Below are 19402 nucleotides of genomic sequence, written 5' to 3' on the forward strand. Positions count from 1 at the left end.
AGAGACACAGATATAGGGAATAAACATATGGCTACCAAGGGGTCAACGGGGAGTGGGATGGATTGGGAGATTGAGACTAATGTACACACACTATTACATAGAAAATAGATGGCTCGTTAGAACCTACGTACTGCCCAGGGAGCTCTACCAGCTCTCTGCGGTAACAGAAGGGGGAAGAGTGAAATCGAAAGTTGCTCAGTCCTGTCCGACTCTTTGTGACCCCACGGACTTCTCCAGGCCAGAATACTGGAGTGGGCAGCCTTTCCCTTCTCCAGGGGATCTTCCCAACCCCGGGATCGAACCAGGTCTCTCACAATGCAGGTGGATTCTTTCCCAGCTGAGCCATAAGGGAAGCCCCAACTGAAGTGGGAAGGAAATCCAAAAAAGAGGGGATATATATATATACATATGGCTGATTCAATCTGCTGTATAGCGGAAATGAACACAATGTTGTAAAGCAACTATACTTCAATAAAAAAAATAATAAAGAACACTGATTACTTCAACGGTTATGTTTAATGAGAAATTATTGAGAATCTCACGTCGTACATATTCTGTAAACCTTTCATTCCTAGTTTTCTTAGAAAGCAGATAAGAATTCATTCTCTTTTAATGAAGAAACTAATGAGATTCTTTAAAGAAATCATCTTAAGATCCCAAGATATACACGCACATGCTAAAAACCAGGGCTGGCAAGGCACTGCTTAGGAAAAGAGAGAAGAATTTGCAGTGGAGAGATTATGTTTCTTGACCACAGGGGCTGAAGGATGAAGAGATGAGACCCCAGACTCCTGTAAGATGAACAAACTCACCGTCATCATTTCTGAATTCACTTGGGTTGGAACTGTTGAGAACAGGTCCAGGATGTTAATAATAGCTCCCAGGGTCCCAGAAAATGAGCCGGCTTCAAGTTTCACCTGCTTTGTGCTAATGGAAAGATTCCCTAGGTAGGACGGGAGCTTCTCATCCTGGGTGGGGCTCTTAACCAAAGCCTAGGAACAAAAAAGCCAACACAATCAGACAAGACACACAAAAAAATGCAACTCATCTATTGTAACTCATGGAATTTTAAGACTCTTGAATTCTCAATGATGTAGGTGTGAGAGGTGAAAGTATTTATTTTGATGAAATGAAACATACTTCCTTACCACATGGCACTCACTTCTACTCTAGGTAAGAGAGGTCAGCTAGCCCCTTCTAGGGCTATAGATGACTTGTAAGGATAAAGGAACTCTCAGACCTGTAGAAGCATAAAGCCCAATATTTTTTTTCCTATTGATGAACCTTACTTTAAAAAAAATTAATTTATTTTTTTTTGGCTGTGCTGGATCTTTGTTGCAATGTGGGATCTTAGCTCCCCCGACCAGGGTTCGAACCCGTGTCCTCTGCATTGGAAGGAGAATTCTTAACCACTGAACCACCAGGAAGTCCATAAATCTTACTTTTTATTTTGGTTTCTTTGTTAAAAGATTATAACTTTTAGCTTGATGTAAAAATTCTTCAAAGGAGAGCAGTTAGAGGGGATGGCTTCACCAGCATGACTTTCATCATTGAGCTAACGGAAACCAAGGTGAAGGTTCACAACTGGTCCTAGGGCAGAACACTGTGTTGCCTCTCTATTGGTATTCAAGCAAAACGTTAAGCATTTCTAGGGTTGCATCTTCTTCGGAAATAAATAAGCGTAGCTTTGAGAGCAACACAATGCAGCTCAAAGTCCACTTTCCTAGGTGCTGAGAAATAGGTTCAGCTGAACACAGCTCCCCACCAAGAGTTCAGAGTCAAGGGTTTAAGGATCACCTTGGCCAGCTGGAGCAGAGCGTTTATTGGGGCAGAGATGCAGTCATTTCTCTTGATCTGCCACCGGGAGCCCACGCATCTGTAAGTTATGATCCCTCCAATAGGGCTCTCATGGCTTCTGGTAATGTTCGAGAACCGGCAAAGCTTCTGGATGACTTTCCCAGGCTCCCCAACACCTAGGATAGGATCCTGGCAAGTGATGCTCTCCCCTGCATTGGAAACATGGACATAAAAGGTACAGCTGAAAAGAGGAGAAAAGATAGCTGAAACAGGAACAGGCTTAGGCGGCATTTTGATATTTGAACTCATCTTCTTATTTACTTTCAGTGGCCTTTTCCAAGTTTCCACACAGATCTGATTCTAATTTGCACTGGCTTTTCTTTTAGGCCTCATTCCCACCTCTGATCTCTAGGAAATTTCTCTGCTGCCTGTAAAATCTAAGCCATGAAAATGACAAGAGTTTAATGTGTACTCATCCAGAGAAAGGATCTGCAGGTGACCGTAGGTGTTAGGGATGCATGGGATCTTCATGCATGGGATTCTCAACTCTGATGCCTAAGAATCACCACAGGAGCCTCGGAAATACCAATGTCTGGAAATACCAAGTAGATCAGAACCTCTCAGGCTGAAATTCAGGCTTTAACGATTTTTAAAGCATCCTTGTGATTCCTGGGTGCAGCCAAGGATAAGAGGCACCATCTTAATCTAAAGCTATAATTAGCAGTAGGAATTCTAGGCACCCATGACCTGAATATTCTAGACAATATTTATAAGCATTTATTCCTTCTGATTTCCCTTAAGATGACTTCCCTTTTCCTCTACCTAAGACCAGACTTCATTGGAAAATGGCATTTTTTGCAGAATCTCCATCTCCAGAGAACTTGGACTCTCTCAAGAGCAGAATCACCTCCCCCACTATCTTTTAGCATTTATTGAGTTCTCAGCCACTGTAGAAAAATCTTAAAATACCTAAGTAATTTTCTATTAGGAAAAGGCTGAGGAATCAGCAAGAAGAACAAAGAGGAACAAAGAAGAACAAAGAGGAGAACAAAGGTAAGTGAATAAAACATGATGGCACCTGGGCTAAGATGGGAGGACAGAGGAAAAGTGACCTTGGCTGCCCTCTGGAAAAGGTGTGCTTGGTGGGGGGGGGGGGGTGGTCAAGGGACGGTGACTCAGAGATACAGGGAGCTCTTAATTGCTTCCTACTTTGGTGTCTGGGTCTCAGATACCAAGACCTGTAAGAAGGACCAAAAATCCCTCAATAAACTCAAATAGGCTTGGTAACAGAGCCATAGATCCTTCAGACATCATGGGGTCTTGTACAGAGATGATTTCTGGGGCAAGGGGATTGCTTATGATGTAGGCCCAGGAGTATCTTTTTACCTTGAAAAATAGTATATGAGGTGGTATTGGCTGAGCGATGACAAAGGATGGGAAAGACAGTTTCTGATTCTTTTTATATATATTTGAATTTTTCATTATTTTTAAGATACTTTGACATGGGACATTTAAAAAAGTCTTCAATTTGTTACAGCGTTGACTCTGTCTTATATTTTGGATTTCTGACCCCAAGGCATGTGGGATCCTAGCTCCCCAGCCAGGGATGGAACCCACACCCCCTGCATTGGAAGGTGAAGTCTTAACCATTGGACTGCCAGAGAAGTCCCTCCGATTCTTTTTATGTAGCTCTGGGAAACAGTGCTTGTGGGGGCATATAGTAGACTAGATATTTGAACTTTGCTGAAAGTCTATAATTTTGCTGAAAGTTCAAAGTGGCCTCAGCCCCACACGAACACTGTCCACTCTTAACTGGTGAGGACAGGGCTTCAACTCCCAGAATCAATGGGTATATGGCTTTATCTACCAAGATGTCTTAATCAATTTCTTCCCACCTAATTGCTACCAGAGTTAATCAGGTAGCCTCTTCTAGCCACCCACAACCATCTCTAGTTCAGAACTTACCATATTATATGTGATGACATTTTAAAATCACATGTATCTCTCTCCTAGATGTGAGGCCAAGAAACATAGCTTATTTCTTTTTAATCCCCCATGCTTACCTCAAGGCTTGCCACATGAAAGTGATTAACACACATTTATTGATGGATGAATGAGGAAGTGAATCAATAAATGAATCTCTGCTCATGACCTTAACATTATTTTAAAAAGTTAAAAGTGCTCTCACCAGGAACCAGGTGAAGCTTCATAGACGGGCTCTGGACTGAATTATTAGCGGCGTTGGTAAAGTGACAAAACACATCCACATTTTCTGGACAGGAAACTGAGTCTGCCATGAAATGGTGTTTGTAGCACACTTGCTTTTCATTAACTTCTTTTACTAAAATAAAATCAAAGAACAAAGTCACAACATAAGTATTCAAAGCACAGATTTTGTTAAAATCATCCAACGTGGATAAACTTGTTCAAGCTCTTTCCAAGATCATGTGCCACATCCATCATTTATGTGGTTCTCAAAATGCCACTAGCCTAGAAGTAACCAAACCCACACTGGCATGCATACTGGCCAAAACCTTACCTCCACCATTCATGGCTCCAAGTCTATGCCCACCCAGTTTCGGACAATCAGAATGCTTTCTCAGCATCCTTCTATCTACTGAAATACCATCATGCTCTGTGCCTTTATCCTGTCATTGGTTCAGAGGTCACCAAAGGAGAAGACGGTGTCAGAGGAGGAGATGGTTGGCTGGACAGCATCACCTATGCAATATGAACTTGGGCAGATTTTAGGAGATGGTGAGGGACAGGGAGGCCTGGCATGCTGCAGCATATGGGGTCACAAAGAATCGGACATGACTGGGCGGCTGAACAACAACAACAACTCCTACCAGACCCCGAGGTTTTAGCGAGTAGATACCTGGTCACATTTATCTTTGCATCTCCTAGCACCTAGCTCAGTATTTGGAACATAGAAAATACTGAAGGCGTGCGTGTTTGCCACAGAATGTAGAAATGCTAAAATATTTCAGTACCCAGGTTGATTTCATATCCCCCTGCCATGCAGCCTTCTCTGCATTGTCTAGTCTTTATGGGATTCCCCACTTTTCTGAACTTCCATTGTCCTTTCGATCTGTTAATGCTCATTTTTGGGTATTTAATATTCTACATATTGCCTTTTATGACATATGCTTTTCTAGATATTAATCTACATGCCCCACTTCTTTGATCTACTTTTCATTGCCTCCTACGGTGTTCTGTATTAAGCAGGAAGTCCCCAAAAACCATTTTTGAAAGTATGAATGACCTCCTAAATCCATGATGGTGATGGTGATGGTGTCAGTGAGTTAAGATTTGGGGTTGTGAAGTCATATTTGGTTGACCTTTATTTGAATGAATCCTGAGGAATTTGGGTGGAAGGTACATTCTACCAGACAGGACTTGAATTTTTTTTTTTTTGGTCAGGTACCATTGAGTGCAACCAATGGACCCTCTTAAGTTAATTATTCCTCAGCTTGGAGTTCCCAAACCTGGGCAGGAGAGTCATAATTCTCAGGGGAAATTTTTGCCCTTTGTCAGCAATGAGGCCAAGTTCTTAACTCTGGCAGATGAATTTTGTTTTTTTCCTAGATTCTTCTTCTTTTACTAAGCACGTCATCATCTGAGGGCCCTGACGTTGTGCTGGTGGGTGGGGTGCCTTAGTTACTGCCTTGGGATCAAGGCCTTCTCTCTCATATACTTCAGAGCTTTCAAATTCAAATTCAAGATTCTGGGTTTCTGATTTTGGCAAATGCCTTCAGGGCATCCCAGCATTAGCAAAAACATTTCCTCTAATTCTTCTTGATTGTTTCTGTTACTCTTTTAGCTGCTCATTTGTGCATTTACAGGATTCTTGTGGTACTTTGATTACATGCTAACTCCTGGCATAGAGGGAAGGATGATCAGCATGTCTAGTCTACTATATGGAACATGTAGAAGGCTCATGACAGTAACTTAATATGATCTGCAACAGTCATCACTAAAATCAATGGGTTCCACTCTCACCGACTCTCAAGATTTTGTCACAAACCACTTGCTCAGATGGTAAAGAATCTGCCTAAAATGCAGGAGACCCAGGTTCGATCCCTGCATCAGGAAGATCTCCTGCAGAAGGGAAAGGGTACCCACTCCTGTATTCTTGCCTGGAGAATTATATGAACAGAGGAGCCTGGTGGGCTACTGTCCACGGAGTCTCAAAGAGTCAGACACAACTGATCTATTACCACTTTCACTTTTCAATGAGCCACTGGCCCCATGGCAAACTAGAAGGCAGTAAAGCCTCATGGAATTCCTCTGTTATATTCTGTCTGATGGAATCCTTATGTCTCTTTATTCTTATTTTAAGAGTAAATTTGTAGACTCCATATATATGGAATCGTATGTCCTAACAATTCAGCAGTGGGCATCTTACCAGCAGGAAAGGACGAGGAACCCACTTGAAAAATGACCTTGTAGTCTGCATCTTCCTCAATGCAGCATCTGATGTGATGGGAGCTTCGGCATGGTACTGCAGCTTCCACAGGATCAACCATGATGTTGGACTCTAGAGGCAGCGGGTACACGGTGACATCTTTGGCCACGACCCTGTACAAACTCTTGTATCGAAATACACAGTGATAGGTTCCTGAGTGGAAGGAAGCCAAGATGAGATGGAACAAATGTCATCACTCCAGAAAGGCATTAGCTGAACCTCAAAAACATCATGCTGAGTGACAGAAGCCAGGCACAAAAGGCCACATACTGTGTGATACCAGTTCTATGAAATGTCTACAGTAGACAAATATACAGGAACAGAAAATAGAGTAGTGGTTGCCTAGGGCTGGGGGTTTGGGAAAAATGAGGTGGCTTGTAAAGCATATGGAATTTTTCTTGGCGGGGGTGAGGGAGAGGGATGAAAATGTTCTCAAATGACTACGGTAAAGTTTGCACAACTCCAGTATACTAAAAGCCACTGAACTGTATCCTTTGAAAGAATCAATTCTGCGTGATCAATAGTGACCACGTGCGTGATCAATCCAGAATCAATAGTGCGTGAATTTTATCTAATAAAGCCATTGCAAAATAAAAAAAACAAAACAAAAACAGGAAGGCATTGGCTGAGAAAGTTAAGAAGAGAATTGGGTTTCCTTGTCAAGCTGGGACAAGCGCACAGCCACCCCTCCGAGGCCCTAGAAGAGAAAACGCTCCATCGAGTCCCCCCCTGGGCTCTCTATGCATTTGAACCCATCCTCATAGAAATATTCACTTACTTTTGAATACAATGTGGTGGCTTATCCAGAGTCAAATAGCCTGTTGGAGTGGGATCGAGTTTCAAATCAGGTTCCCAAGATCTCCTCCAAGGGCTCTTTCTTTAACTAGGAGGGAAAAACTGAGGATTCTGGTCTGTGCTGGGTTGGAGAGTTCTTGAAGAAAGTTGTCAGTGAGATGGAGCTGGAGCCCTGGGGTCTTGTGACACCCATCTCTAAGGGAGTAGATGCCTCCAGTTCTGGCACATCATGGAGCCACTAAGAAGTGCAGAGGGAAGGAGGAAGGAGGGAGAGGTGGATTGTGAACTCTTGGGAGAGCTTGACCTATGGACTCTGGGATTAGATGTCTGATGCGTATCTAGAAAAGTCTGAAGATGAGAATGGGCCGACTCAACTTTGCATGAGTGAAAAGAGAAGGCTTCAGCAGGAGTGGCCTGCACACCCAGTGCTTGGTGAAGCAGAGTGGACTGTGCACAGGGCTTGGGTTGGCCTTCATGAAAGCCAGCTTCTCCACTGGACTTCACACCAGAGCCCATCAGGGGATGAGCCGCCGCTGGGTCAGCTGCCGTGGGAACAGCCGGAAGTTTATAACAGCATCTACGGTTAAGTAGGACCTTTCAATGTTGGTGACATTCCTTCTCTTTGCCCTAACTTTGTGGGAGTCAGAGCAGCTGCTGGGCAGAGAAAAAACAAGTAGAAAAAGACCAGAGAGAAAATGCCTTCCGATTCCCATTGGGAGGGAGGGAAACTTTACATGGAATAGAAAAGTGTAGACAATGTTGATGAGAACAGATGATTTTTAGAACCTGAGTGGGACTGTTTAATAGTTCAATATAACTAGGATAGCTCTGGATCCTCCTAAGTTATTGTCTGATAGTCAGAAAGGGCTATTGGGCAGAGCAAGTATGAGCTCAGCTTAGGAGAAAAATTTTTCCATTCCTGATGATGTCCACCAAGTCCAGCCAGACAAGAAGCAGTTACTTCTACAGTGTTGCCTAGGCCTTCCTCATAGGAAAAAATCAAGATGACCTGGAATTCGTAGGATCTGGACTGATCAAGCCTATAATTCATGAAAAGCTTTAGAACAAAGTAGTTAATAATTGGCCTCTGGGGGTGGTTCAGTATTTAATTCTCCACGTTTAGTTCAATCCCTGGTCAGGGAACTAAGATCCCACAAGCATGGCCAAAAAAAAAAAATCCAAAACTGTTGGCCTGGAGCCAGACAGTCACCTTTTCACTTTGGCTCTGCCATTCACCAGCTGCAAAACCTCAGGCGTTTTCTTACCCTCACTGGGCCCCAGTGTCCTCATCTGTGAAATGGAGATGATAATGACACTCCCCTCTAGGTTTATTGTTTTAAATTAATTCATGTACTTAAGTACTTAGCACAGTGTCTACCACACAGCAGAAGCTCAAGAAATGTCAGTTATATTGAAGGGATCCTACCAAATTGCTTTTTCTTTCAAAAATTTGCATTTTCTCTCAACTTAAACAGTACCTAGGGATAAGTAGAAAACAAAAATGTTTTTCTTTCCTCTTTTGGAACCAGGCATATAAAACCTTTAGGAAGAATTTTTATACCTCAATTGGGTGAAACAAGAGTCTGGTAAAATTACTTTAAAAAACAATCCTCTTAGGAGTTTGGAATTATATGTATACCACTAATGCATAAAATAGATGAATAACAAGGACCTACTGTATAGCACAGGGAACTATACTCAATATCTTAATAATGGGAAAGAATCTAAAAAAGAACATATAGATGTATATATATATAACTGAATCACTTCATATAAAAAACTGAATCACATACATATATAAAAACTGAATTGCTTTATATATAAAATTGAATCACATATATAGATGATTATATGTGATTACATGGGAATTATATTTATCACATATACATGATATCTTCACAAATGTGTGTGTGTGTGTGTGTATATCTAAACATATAAAACTGAATCAGTTTGCCATACACTTGAAACTAAACACAACATTGTAAATTAACTATCATTAAATTAAAACAAAAAATCTTCTTAAGGGCAAAGCACGGGCTCTAGAATCAAAGAGACCAGTTTTAATTCTTGCTCTAAAACTTAAGTTGTAGAAACTTAGGCACATTTATTATCCTCTCTGAACCTCACTTTCCGCATCTGTAAAATGGGAATAGTGACATCTTCCCCCAAAGGGCTGTTGTATTGAGTGATGACATATGACATGTAGAGTGGCTGGCACAGGCATGGCTTGAGTCGGGCCCTGCATGGATGGTAATGATTCCAGTGTATTTCTAGGGGTCCTAGAACCAGGGTCCAGGGTATCTGGGCTTTCACTCACCATTCCACTCCCTGGTTGAGGTCTTGACTGTCAGCACCGACTCTGCTCTGTCCGGGTACCTCCTCGTGGTATAAAACCTTTTGTATATTTTAGTTCCAGCAGAAGTGTTCCAGTACATCTCATCATAGTTACTCATATCGCTGATGCACTTTATAAAAAAGCTTTGTCCCTCAGAAACAGAAATTAGGTCCGGGGTTATGTTTAGCTTGGCTAAAAGAATGCAAACAAAACAGACAAAAGAAAACCAACAACAAGTATAATGTTTAGTCTTTCTGGTGACATCCACATAGAGTGAAATTTCACATGGAGACAGAAAACATGAGCGGTCCTGACTCTACTGGGGTCAACGCGGCACTGGTACCTTGCTGCTCCGGGGCTTTACTTGTTTCTAGGCTGTTCTTGGTGGTGCTCTGAACTGTACTCATTTCCATCAGAAGCCTTTGGGATTCTTGCACGTCCCCTTTGTGGCTGGAATTATCTCCTAATGATCAGCAGGGCAGAAGGTTGCAAACTTAGAGTGTTGCCTTAACCCAAACTCCCCTCCAACCTCTTCCAGGCACCTCAAGGGAGACTCAATGGCTCAGTTCCTACGACCGTATCATTTTCTACTCTTTCAAAATAACTTTAAAAAAATATTATCGTGTATTTTAATTTCTCTCTTTTGTATCTCTTCTCCATAAAAATGTGAGCTCCTTAAGAGCAGGACCCTCTCATGGGTGTCTTTGTTCACATCCCCAGCATCAGCACCGGGTCCAGTACCCAGTCGGTGCTTACCAAGCAGATGAGTGTTTTCTGGAATGACTTGTGAAGCAAAGGGATCACAGCATTTACCCTGCCCAAATAATTATATCTGGGCTGAGAAGTAGAGGCACCCAAATTGTTCAGAAGTGGGGACTGATGATTTATCTAAATTGTTTTTGTATGATGGGTGCAAAAACATGTTTGCCTGCCCATTTTTTTTGCAGGGAATGCAGCAAAATTTTAAGTGTCTGATATGGGGTGAAGTTAGAATGCTTTAAGATATAAGCAGTAGAAATGATACTTTTAAGAGTCCTAGAATTAATTGAAACATTAAAAAAAAAAAAAAAACACTTGTTACAACTGTAAGATAACCATGAAATACCAGACTCCTAAAGCTTTCTGCTGCATTCTCTCTGAAAAAGATGAAAGAGGAGAGAAAAGGGGGGATGAAGGATGGTGGGGAGTGAGCCAAGCTATTGAAATTCAAGGGAGGGAGAATGGGATTATGGGAGAAAAAGTAGGAGATTGGGGCATTATTCTTGTGAAGCCAAAGTCACTCAGTCGACTCAGTCCATGGGATTCCTTCCTTATTCAGTGACTAACCTGAGTGTGAAACCTACTTCAGCTTTTTGCCTTCTCAGTAAAACGTAGGCAGTTCCTTCCCTGCAACCACCTCTTCCTACTCTTACCCTTCCTTGTAAGGAACTCATGTGAATTTAAACAGCAGAGATGAAAATCGCATTGTGTGATTTACCCCAACCACCCTCTCATTACCAGGGAAGGTCCAGCTTCACTGCTTGTGGATGTTCCCAGTTCATTGGCAGCCCCTGATTTGAGGGGGCAAGCCCCAAAATACCAGTGAAAGAGTCCTTACCCGCAGAGATGAAGGTCACTTCTATGTCCTTTCTGCCTCTGGCTCCGTGGGCACTGATGAACTCACACGTGTAGACCACTGTCGTTCCAGACGCCCTGCTTGGACACTGAGTCCCATTGGCCACGAGGGTGTATCTGCTGCAGCCACTGTCTGTGTCTGTTTCAGCGGTTCCTGCAACAACATAAGAGGTTCTTTACTGTCACAGTTATCTGACTCTCTGATTTGGTAGCAAAGAAGCCAAATCGGGGGCTTCCCTGGTGGCTCAGTGGTAAAGAGTCTGCCTGCCAATATAGGAGACATGGGTTTGATCCCTGATCTTGGAAGATCCCACATGAAGCTTTCGCACCGCAACTAGAGAGTAATCCCCACTTGCCGCAACTAGGGAAAAGCCTGAGCAGCAGTGAAGACCGCACACAGCCAAAAATAAATAAATAAAGTTATTAAAAAAAAAACAAAAACACAAGAAGCCAAATCAGCTAAAATGACTCCTTATTTACATCCAGTTTTCTCTTTGAATGGAGAGGCAGGATGGTATAATGGTTAGTCCTGCCACTTCAAGATCCAGGTGGCCTGGCTGCAGTTTCCAAACTGTATTATTATTATTTTTTTGTATTTTTTTTTTAATGTGGATTGTTTTTTTCCTTTTTTAAGACCACCAGGGAAGTCCCCAGCACTCTACTACCTACCAGCAGGGTGTTGTTGGCAAAGTCACTAAGCCACACTCTACCTCAGTTTCTCCAGATGTAAAATGGGGATATGTAACAGCTATGACCAAGGATTGTAGTCAGGTAAAAGGAGTTAATGTGTAAACACTTAGGACAGTGCCTGGCTGGGGCCAGCCCCTAACCAAAACCACGATGGTTGCCGGAGTGTGAAAAACTAAAAAAGAGAAGTCGCCCTTGAATATGATTTCAATTGGAAGGGGGAAACATGCTAGATTATTCTGACTATTTTTATTATTAAAAGGAGGAAGAAACAGGACTCGGGCCTCTGATACTCGTCTCACTTGAGACCTGTTTTCGTAACTGATTCCTTCCTATTAGTCATATGTTTTAGTGGAAGCTTTACCTTCCCGTTTTCTTTGGTTACCAGCAGTTCACCCTTCAGAAAGCTGCTCCTCCCTGTCTTCCTTTCCGTTCCCAAGACGCTTTCCCTCCCACGCCATCTCACTTCCTGCCTGTGTCTCTATGATGCCCTCTTGGCCACCTTTTTCTGCTTCTGTTCCTTCACGCTCTCCCTTCCATCCTTGCCTTTTGCCATGCACTCTGAAGACATTCCTCAAACACTGACAATCTTCCAAAAGTTAAAGAAAAGAAAAAGACCCTTCTGATGAACTCTAACATAAGTGCATCTTCTTTAGCCTTAGCTGGAGGATCAATGATACTAAAATATTCTGATTAAAAAAGAACCAGCTTTTCTCCCCAGTCCCCAAAATGGTGATTCAGAACACCAAACTGATCTCCCACCTTGGGTATATTATTAATACCTCCTGGTTCATAGGTACAAATGTCCTTTCATCTCCAAGGCTCATGCATCCCCTTATTTTTGAAAAACCTACTTCCTCCACTTCCTCCAGGACCTCTCACTCCATCCCTCTCCCTTGACTGCAGAACAATGGAAGGTACTGAATGCAGACTGTAAGTTGGCACTCTGTTTTCCAGGATAGAGGTGGTAGGCAGTTACAGGTTTGTTGCTCAAGATTAAATAATATCCAATGGAGAATTCCCAGGACATTGAGGATAAGGGAAGACATGGTGCTCAAAGCTATCAGCATTATCAGGAAGCAGTTATTGTGGCAGATTCAATATATTCAAGTCTGCTTTAAATGTTGACATTTATTATCTCTTTTCTCTCAAAAGTCTCACAAAATGGGTACCATTGTCTCTATTTAAAAGATGAAAATCTGGGAGCTCCTTAGCAATCTATTGGTTAGGATTTAGTACTTTCACTGTCCCTGCTGAGTTTAATCTCTAAGATTCCACAAGCACTGAAATACCCAAATACCCCAGAAAGCCCAACCTGTTTGAAAAAGACCACCCTCATCTTCTTAAAGTTGGAAATTCTGACACTATGGATTACTTCCTTTCCATCTTATCCCTTGCCAGAAGTGCTTTGAAAATCCAGTGCAACCATTTCTGAGATGAGGCGATGCGTTCAGGTCCAACACATTGGGGTGAATTATTTAGCTAGATTGCTTTCTCCTGATCTAGAAAAATGGCTGCTAAGAGAACTTGTGGAATTTGGAGAAAGATGGCCCCAGCGAAGGGAGGGCAAGGGAGAAGGAAAGAGGACAGGTGTTGAGAGAGCAGAGGTTAAATTCATCAGAGAACCCGCTGTGCGGGTCCCCAGGCGGCCAGCCGGTGGCAGGAAATCCATTGTTCTGTTGTTGGTTGAGCCTGCCCGGGGCATTAGGAATGTCTGTAGCTGGGATGGCCTCAGAGAGGTCCCTGAGCATCTGCACTGTAGACTTCCTGGTTCCTTTGCCAGAGGGCCAGGCTTTTCACCACTCACAGTTGAAAGCGTCTAAGTCAGAGCCACGGGAACTGTGCGAGGTCTTTCTCCCATCTGGCAGTTCCTTCAGGATGTCTACACCTCCTCTTCCTTACCAATCAGGAAAGTGGCTAAATGGACCATATGTCAACTTGTTCAACAGTTACCAGATGCCTTTCCCATTCTGCAGAGTACTTTAAGGTGGAAACAAATGTGCTTTGCAAACTAGATGTGCTCAGAAAACATTACATATCAATTGGTCCTTATTTTATTTATGATTTAATATTGTCTGACAGGAAACGGTTTATAAAAGTTCCACCACACTGATGGATTTCATGGCTAAAGCTACAGTTGCTTTAATGATTTTTTTTTACTTGAAAGATGAGCACATAATACTGTCATTTCTTAAGAAAAGAATTGCCTATGTGAGGTTTCTAGGCAGAGAACAGTCTTCTGTTTCACAGTACAATATCTGCCGGATCAGCTCATGCCAAGTCTGACTCACCAGGCATGTGTGATATAGTTTGGCCAAGACAAAGACTATGAAGCAAGGTGAATGATTTTCTTTTTCTATTGTGACATCCTCGGATAAGTCATTGAATTTGAACCTCAATTTCCTTATTTGAAAATGGAAGGCAAAAAAAAAAATGCCTGCTTTAAACTTGGGGTCAAATTTAAATGTGATTAAAGTGATAACAATATATGCATACTTAATACTGGTTCATATTGTACAGAAGAAATCAACACAACATTGTAAAGCAACTGTCCTCCAATTAAAATAAATAAAACATTTTTTCAAGTGATAACAAGTTTTTTAAAAATTGGTTAATCATAAATTATTACACAAAAAAGAGCACTATTGCTATTTTAATTTCTTCTAATATTATTATTCATCAGTATAACTTAAAAGGTGGGGAATTTCAAGCGTGATCTCAGATAACCAACAGGATCAGAAATTGACATTGGTTGAGAGACAAACAGGTTGATAGAGAAAGATATAGAACCAAAGGCAGAGAGTCAGATAATGAGTGGGAAGGACAGACACCAGGAGAGACTCAGGAATTCGACTCTCCACGTCAGACTTCAAAGCAAAACCCATGACCTCATCTTTGTCTCTTTGTTGAAGAGGGAAAGGAAAGGGAAGTGGGGACAAGATTTTCTGCAGGGAAGATGCCATAAACCTATGTCATCCCATCACTCCTTGAATCTTCTCTGCCAGAATCTTGTTTATAACCCAAGCGTGACACTTATGGACTTCCCCAATGGCTCAGCAGGTAAAGAATCCACTCGCTATCCAAGGAGCCACAGGAGACTCGGGTTCAATCCCTGGACTGGGAAGATCGTTAGAGGAGAAGATGGCAAAAGTAGTAATATTCCCAGCAGGAATACTACTCCAGTATTCCTGCTGGCTACAGTGCATGGGGTCACAAGGAGTTGGCCAAGACTGAGCACAGAACACACATGACACTTATGTGTACGTATTTTGGGCATTTTGTTCTAGCATGACTTAGCTGGAGCTGGCATCAAACCTAGTACTTTTTCCACAGTCTGAGGTCTAGAAAAAACGAGCTACCCACACTTGCTGTTTTACCCACCACATCTCCATTTTTACTTGGCCCAAAGGCAAGAAACCTATTTGCCAAAGGGTTTTTAACAGGCTCACCTGGGATGCTTATACTCCCTTCCTGCTTCCATTCAATTTGACTCCAATTCACGTTCACCTCGCTGCAGCAACTCAAAGATACAGGATTGTTGTCACACATCACCTCCGTGGCTTCGCTTGCCAGTATTTGGATGGGTATAACTTCCACTTTTCTTCTGGATGCATATTCAAAAATATCTAATGTCAGTTTGCAAATGTATTCACCTGTAGCGAATACACAAAAAGACATGGATGATTACTATACATATGTCTAGTTCCCTAGAAGAATGATGGCCTCATCTCATGTGTCATGGTGGTACTTCATGAGAAACCATTTTCAAAAGCATGTGAGACTTGGTGTAAGCAACCCCAAAGGAATATTCAGGAGGTATAGAAGGTTTAGGGAGACATTTCTGATGCCACAAGGTGAGGAGCAGAGAGAAGTTCTAAGGAAAAGCAGAAATCTGAGTCCTTGCTGGTAAGAAAAAAAAGTGTGGGGATGCTTCAGAGGTACAAAGGGAAGATGGGACAAACTTGGAGATTTAGAAAATCATGGATCATTTTGGCATCCTATTCAACTCTGTGGCAAAGTGAGAGTCAACAAATACTTGATAGAATCCATGTGTCTGCAGTCTAGTTTCTCATTCAGAGAAAATGGGATGCCTCTGTTGACATCTGGATTGCAGTGATGCTATTAAATTTTGGAATGTCAGGTGTAAGAGTTATGCTTCTGTGGTTTCTGGGGAGGAACAGGTGGGAGGGATTACAACAGAGAAGAAGAAAACTTGGGGAGAGCAGTGATGAACATGTTCACTATCTTGATTATGGTGATAGTTGCACACGTGTACACACATGCCAAAACTTATTAAACTATATGTACACAATTATACACATAAGTCATAATTTAAATGATAAATGTAAGCATATTAAGTTTACATATGCACAGTTTATTCTATGTCAATTCTACCTCAACAAAGCTCTTCTCACATTTTTAAAAAACGTTAAAAAAAAAGAAAAGAAACCTTCTTTTTGTCTTAGGTTCCAGCTCATAAGCTTCGGTAAATGTGGAAAATTATATTTGTCTCCCCAGGCTAAATTTGCTTGGCTCGTTCACCAAGGGATTAATTTTCAGTTGTGAAAATTTGAGCTTCTTTTTGAAGAGGAAAAGGCCATCTACAGACACTACCACGGTTTGATTCTTTCTTAGCCCTGCATTCCTTTCCTCGCCCCAGCTGCTGAATGGCAACCTACCCGTGTAAGCCTGAGTGATGTTGTGGATGATAAGGCGGGACACAGAGGTCATGTTGTTGAGCACGGAGGTGTAGATGGAGACTTCAGTGTTGTTCTGCATGTCGACGTCCATTTCCACGTGCGTCCAGGACACGTTGGTGGAAAAAACTTCATTCTCACACATCAGGGTTACTGTATCTCCTTCAAAGATGATTTCTGGTGTGATGGAGAATTTCGTTTCATCTGGAAACCCAAACAAAAGCCATTAGGATCCCAAAGCAAATGAATGGAATTAATGCTACTCCCCAATGCTACCACCACTGGTCTTCTCAAGATGTCTCTGTGGCGATGAATGATGCGATGGGTTCCCCGCACTCCTTCCCTGGATAGCTGGGACCTGAGGGCCCGGAGTGACCGAGCCAGCTATTAGGGACACAGTTTCTAGCTTGGGATCTTTGCACACTTGAGAGCTGTCAATGATGCTAATGGGGATACTGAATCTATTTTCAGTGTTTCAAATCGTCTGTCACAGATACAAAGAACAGACAACTTGGCAACTTGTGGTTGCCAAGTGGAAGGAGGATAGGGGAGGGATGGATTGGGAGGTTGGGATTAGCAGATACAAACTATTATGTATAGGTTGGATAAACAGCAAGGTTTTATCGTATAGCACAGGGAACTATGTTCAAAATCCTTAGACAAACCACAGAAAAGAAGGATATGACAAAGAAAGTACAAATATAAATATAGATAACTGAACCACTTTGCTGTACAGTGGAAATTAACACAACATTGTAAATCAACTATACTTCAATAAAATTTATAAAGTAAAAATGCAAAAAAAAAGTTCTAATAGTCTGGTAGAAAATTGCACATTTGCTTATGAAAAAGTCATACCAACTAACCTAAACATCAAGTTTCTTTGCCCCTGATTTGAGAAATATCAACTGTTTGTTACTGATAATTGATACCTCATGCTGACTGAAAGCTCTGTCTTGTGCCTTTGATAAATTAAAAGTGGGAAAACCAATTAATTTTTTACAATAACTCATGCTTGGGAAATAAGACATTTTTTTAAAGACCTAACACATATGGGCCTATAAAAGTGGCAGTTTATAGACACACAGATCTGAATTTGAATTCCGGTTCTGAGCCAGGCATAGCTGTGTGGTGCTGGGGAGCTTGCTGAGTATCTCTGAACCTTGGCTTCCTTGTCTGGAAGATAGGATGAGTGACAGCTAACTTGGGAGGTGACTTGGAGGGATAGTAGCTATTCTTACTGGTTTCACAGTAAACTTCTCAAGAGATGTGGCATTAAGTCATCCTCACAGACAGAAATAAAAACACAGTACTCGCTATTTTGGGGCTTTTATGGCTCTCCTTTGCTTATATAACATACAGGTTTTCCCTCTAAGCTGAGCTTTGTTATTCATGAATTCCATGTATTGAGAAAATCTAAGGAGCTGAGAAAGAAGGGTCTGGGAGGCATCTTTTGGATGGTTCTTTATGCTCAGGCCACACCCTGTTCTTACTGTAAAGTCAAAGTGAAAGTCAGTCAGTCGTGTCCGACTCTTTGCGACCCCATGGACTATACAGTCCATGGAATTCTCCAGGCCAGAATACTGGAGTGGGTAGCCTTTCCCTTCTCCAGGGGATCTTCCCAACCCAGAGATCGAACCCAGGTCTCCTGTATTGCAGGCAGATTCTTAACCAGCTGAGCCACAAGGGAAGCCAGTTCGTATTGTAAACATGGGCCTAAAATACCATAGAATTAACTTGGGGTGCTATGATGTTCAAAATATCCAGATATCTAAATATCTCTTGCCTAATTTTTCAGGCTCCTGAATAAAATAAGATTTCAGAAAATCACATTCAACTATTCATAAGCAAAGCCACCTGTGAATATTTCATGAGGTGACCTGAGGCATGCAAAATGATGTTACTTACCATGTGACCTTGAGCAAGTCATTTACCCTAAGGGTGATTTGCTCTCACAATCTGCCCCACCCTCTCCTTCCCAAATGATAGGATGTCTAAAAATATTAGCAGTGATTGTAAAGAGATAGAATATGGACCCATTGTAAGGATGGTCTAACTCCTGAGAAGAGGTGCTTTTAGCTGTGCCCCTTCAGAGCCCTCCCCATGGTGGACTGTGATGTTCCAAAGAGGAGTCCCCTAAAGGCATGAACCATGGGCCTGATTTACGCAGAACAGCTGCCAGTCATCGCTTGCTCACCACATCTCTGCTGAGTTGGCTCCCCTTGCTTTCCCCCAGGCCACAGTAGATGCACCCCCCTAATTACACAACAGAGCCCAACTCTATACCCCATTTGGAAAATGAGGGAGAGCATCTAAAATGCCAGGACTCTTACCACTGCTATATGTGATCCAAAGCAGTGGTTCAAATCACCTGGAGGGCTTGCCAAAATACAGATTGGCCCAGCTTGGTCTGGGGTAACCCCCAGAATTTGCTTTTCTAACAAGTTTCCAGATGGTGCGGATGCTGCTGGAGGGGCCACAATTTGAGAACTACGGCTCTAAAGTAACAATGCACCCCTGGTCAATATCAGGGCATCTCATGAATACCCCCCTCTCCACCATCACAATGTTAGTTCTACTTCTGGGGAGGTTTGGGGTCTGTCAACCCTGAATTTTCATTGGAGGACTGATGCTAAAGCTGAAGCTCCAATACTTTGGCCACCTGATGCGAAAAGTCAACTCATTGGAAAAGATCTTGATGCTGGGAAAGACTGAGGGCAGAAGGAGAAGTGGGAGACAGAGGATGTGATGGTTGGATGGTATCACTGACTCAATGGACATGAGTTTGCGCAAGCTCCGGGAGACAGTGAAGGATGGGAAAGCCTGGTGTGCTGTAGTCCATGGGGTCACAAAGAGTCAGACACGACTGAGTGATAGCAGCAACTATCATCACAATGTTAGTTCTCTTTTTTGAATGTTTTGAGTCTGTCAATTAAAAAAAAAAATCAGTAAACCCAGATGGCTCTGTGGCCCCTTCCTTGTAAAATCTCTCCCTCCTGGGACCCTCCA

The 19402-nt window shown here is 42.3% G+C and overlaps 1 protein-coding gene across 4 annotated transcripts in view; it reads right to left on the reverse strand.

Annotated features, from left to right (window-relative positions):
- The window catches only part of ADGRF5 (adhesion G protein-coupled receptor F5), a 109593-nt gene that overhangs the window by 12927 nt on the left and 77264 nt on the right, over window positions 1–19402 (reverse strand). For 3 of the 4 annotated variants that reach the window (XM_065912113.1, XM_065912111.1, XM_065912114.1), the window contains exons 9-17: window positions 16376–16597; window positions 15146–15349; window positions 10993–11163; window positions 9739–9858; window positions 9378–9587; window positions 6206–6418; window positions 3986–4138; window positions 1798–2006; window positions 813–992 (exon numbers count right to left, since the gene is read on the reverse strand). In XM_065912113.1, coding sequence (XP_065768185.1) covers window positions 813–992; window positions 1798–2006; window positions 3986–4138; window positions 6206–6418; window positions 9378–9587; window positions 9739–9858; window positions 10993–11163; window positions 15146–15349; window positions 16376–16597 — 1682 coding nt within the window. The remainder of the gene's footprint in view (window positions 1–812; window positions 993–1797; window positions 2007–3985; window positions 4139–6205; window positions 6419–9377; window positions 9588–9738; window positions 9859–10992; window positions 11164–15145; window positions 15350–16375; window positions 16598–19402) is intronic. The other variant, XM_065912115.1, reaches the window with a different exon arrangement.

The sequence above is a fragment of the Muntiacus reevesi genome, chromosome 20 (assembly GCF_963930625.1).
Source record: "Muntiacus reevesi chromosome 20, mMunRee1.1, whole genome shotgun sequence".
In the NCBI taxonomy this organism is placed as follows: Eukaryota; Metazoa; Chordata; class Mammalia; order Artiodactyla; family Cervidae; genus Muntiacus; species Muntiacus reevesi.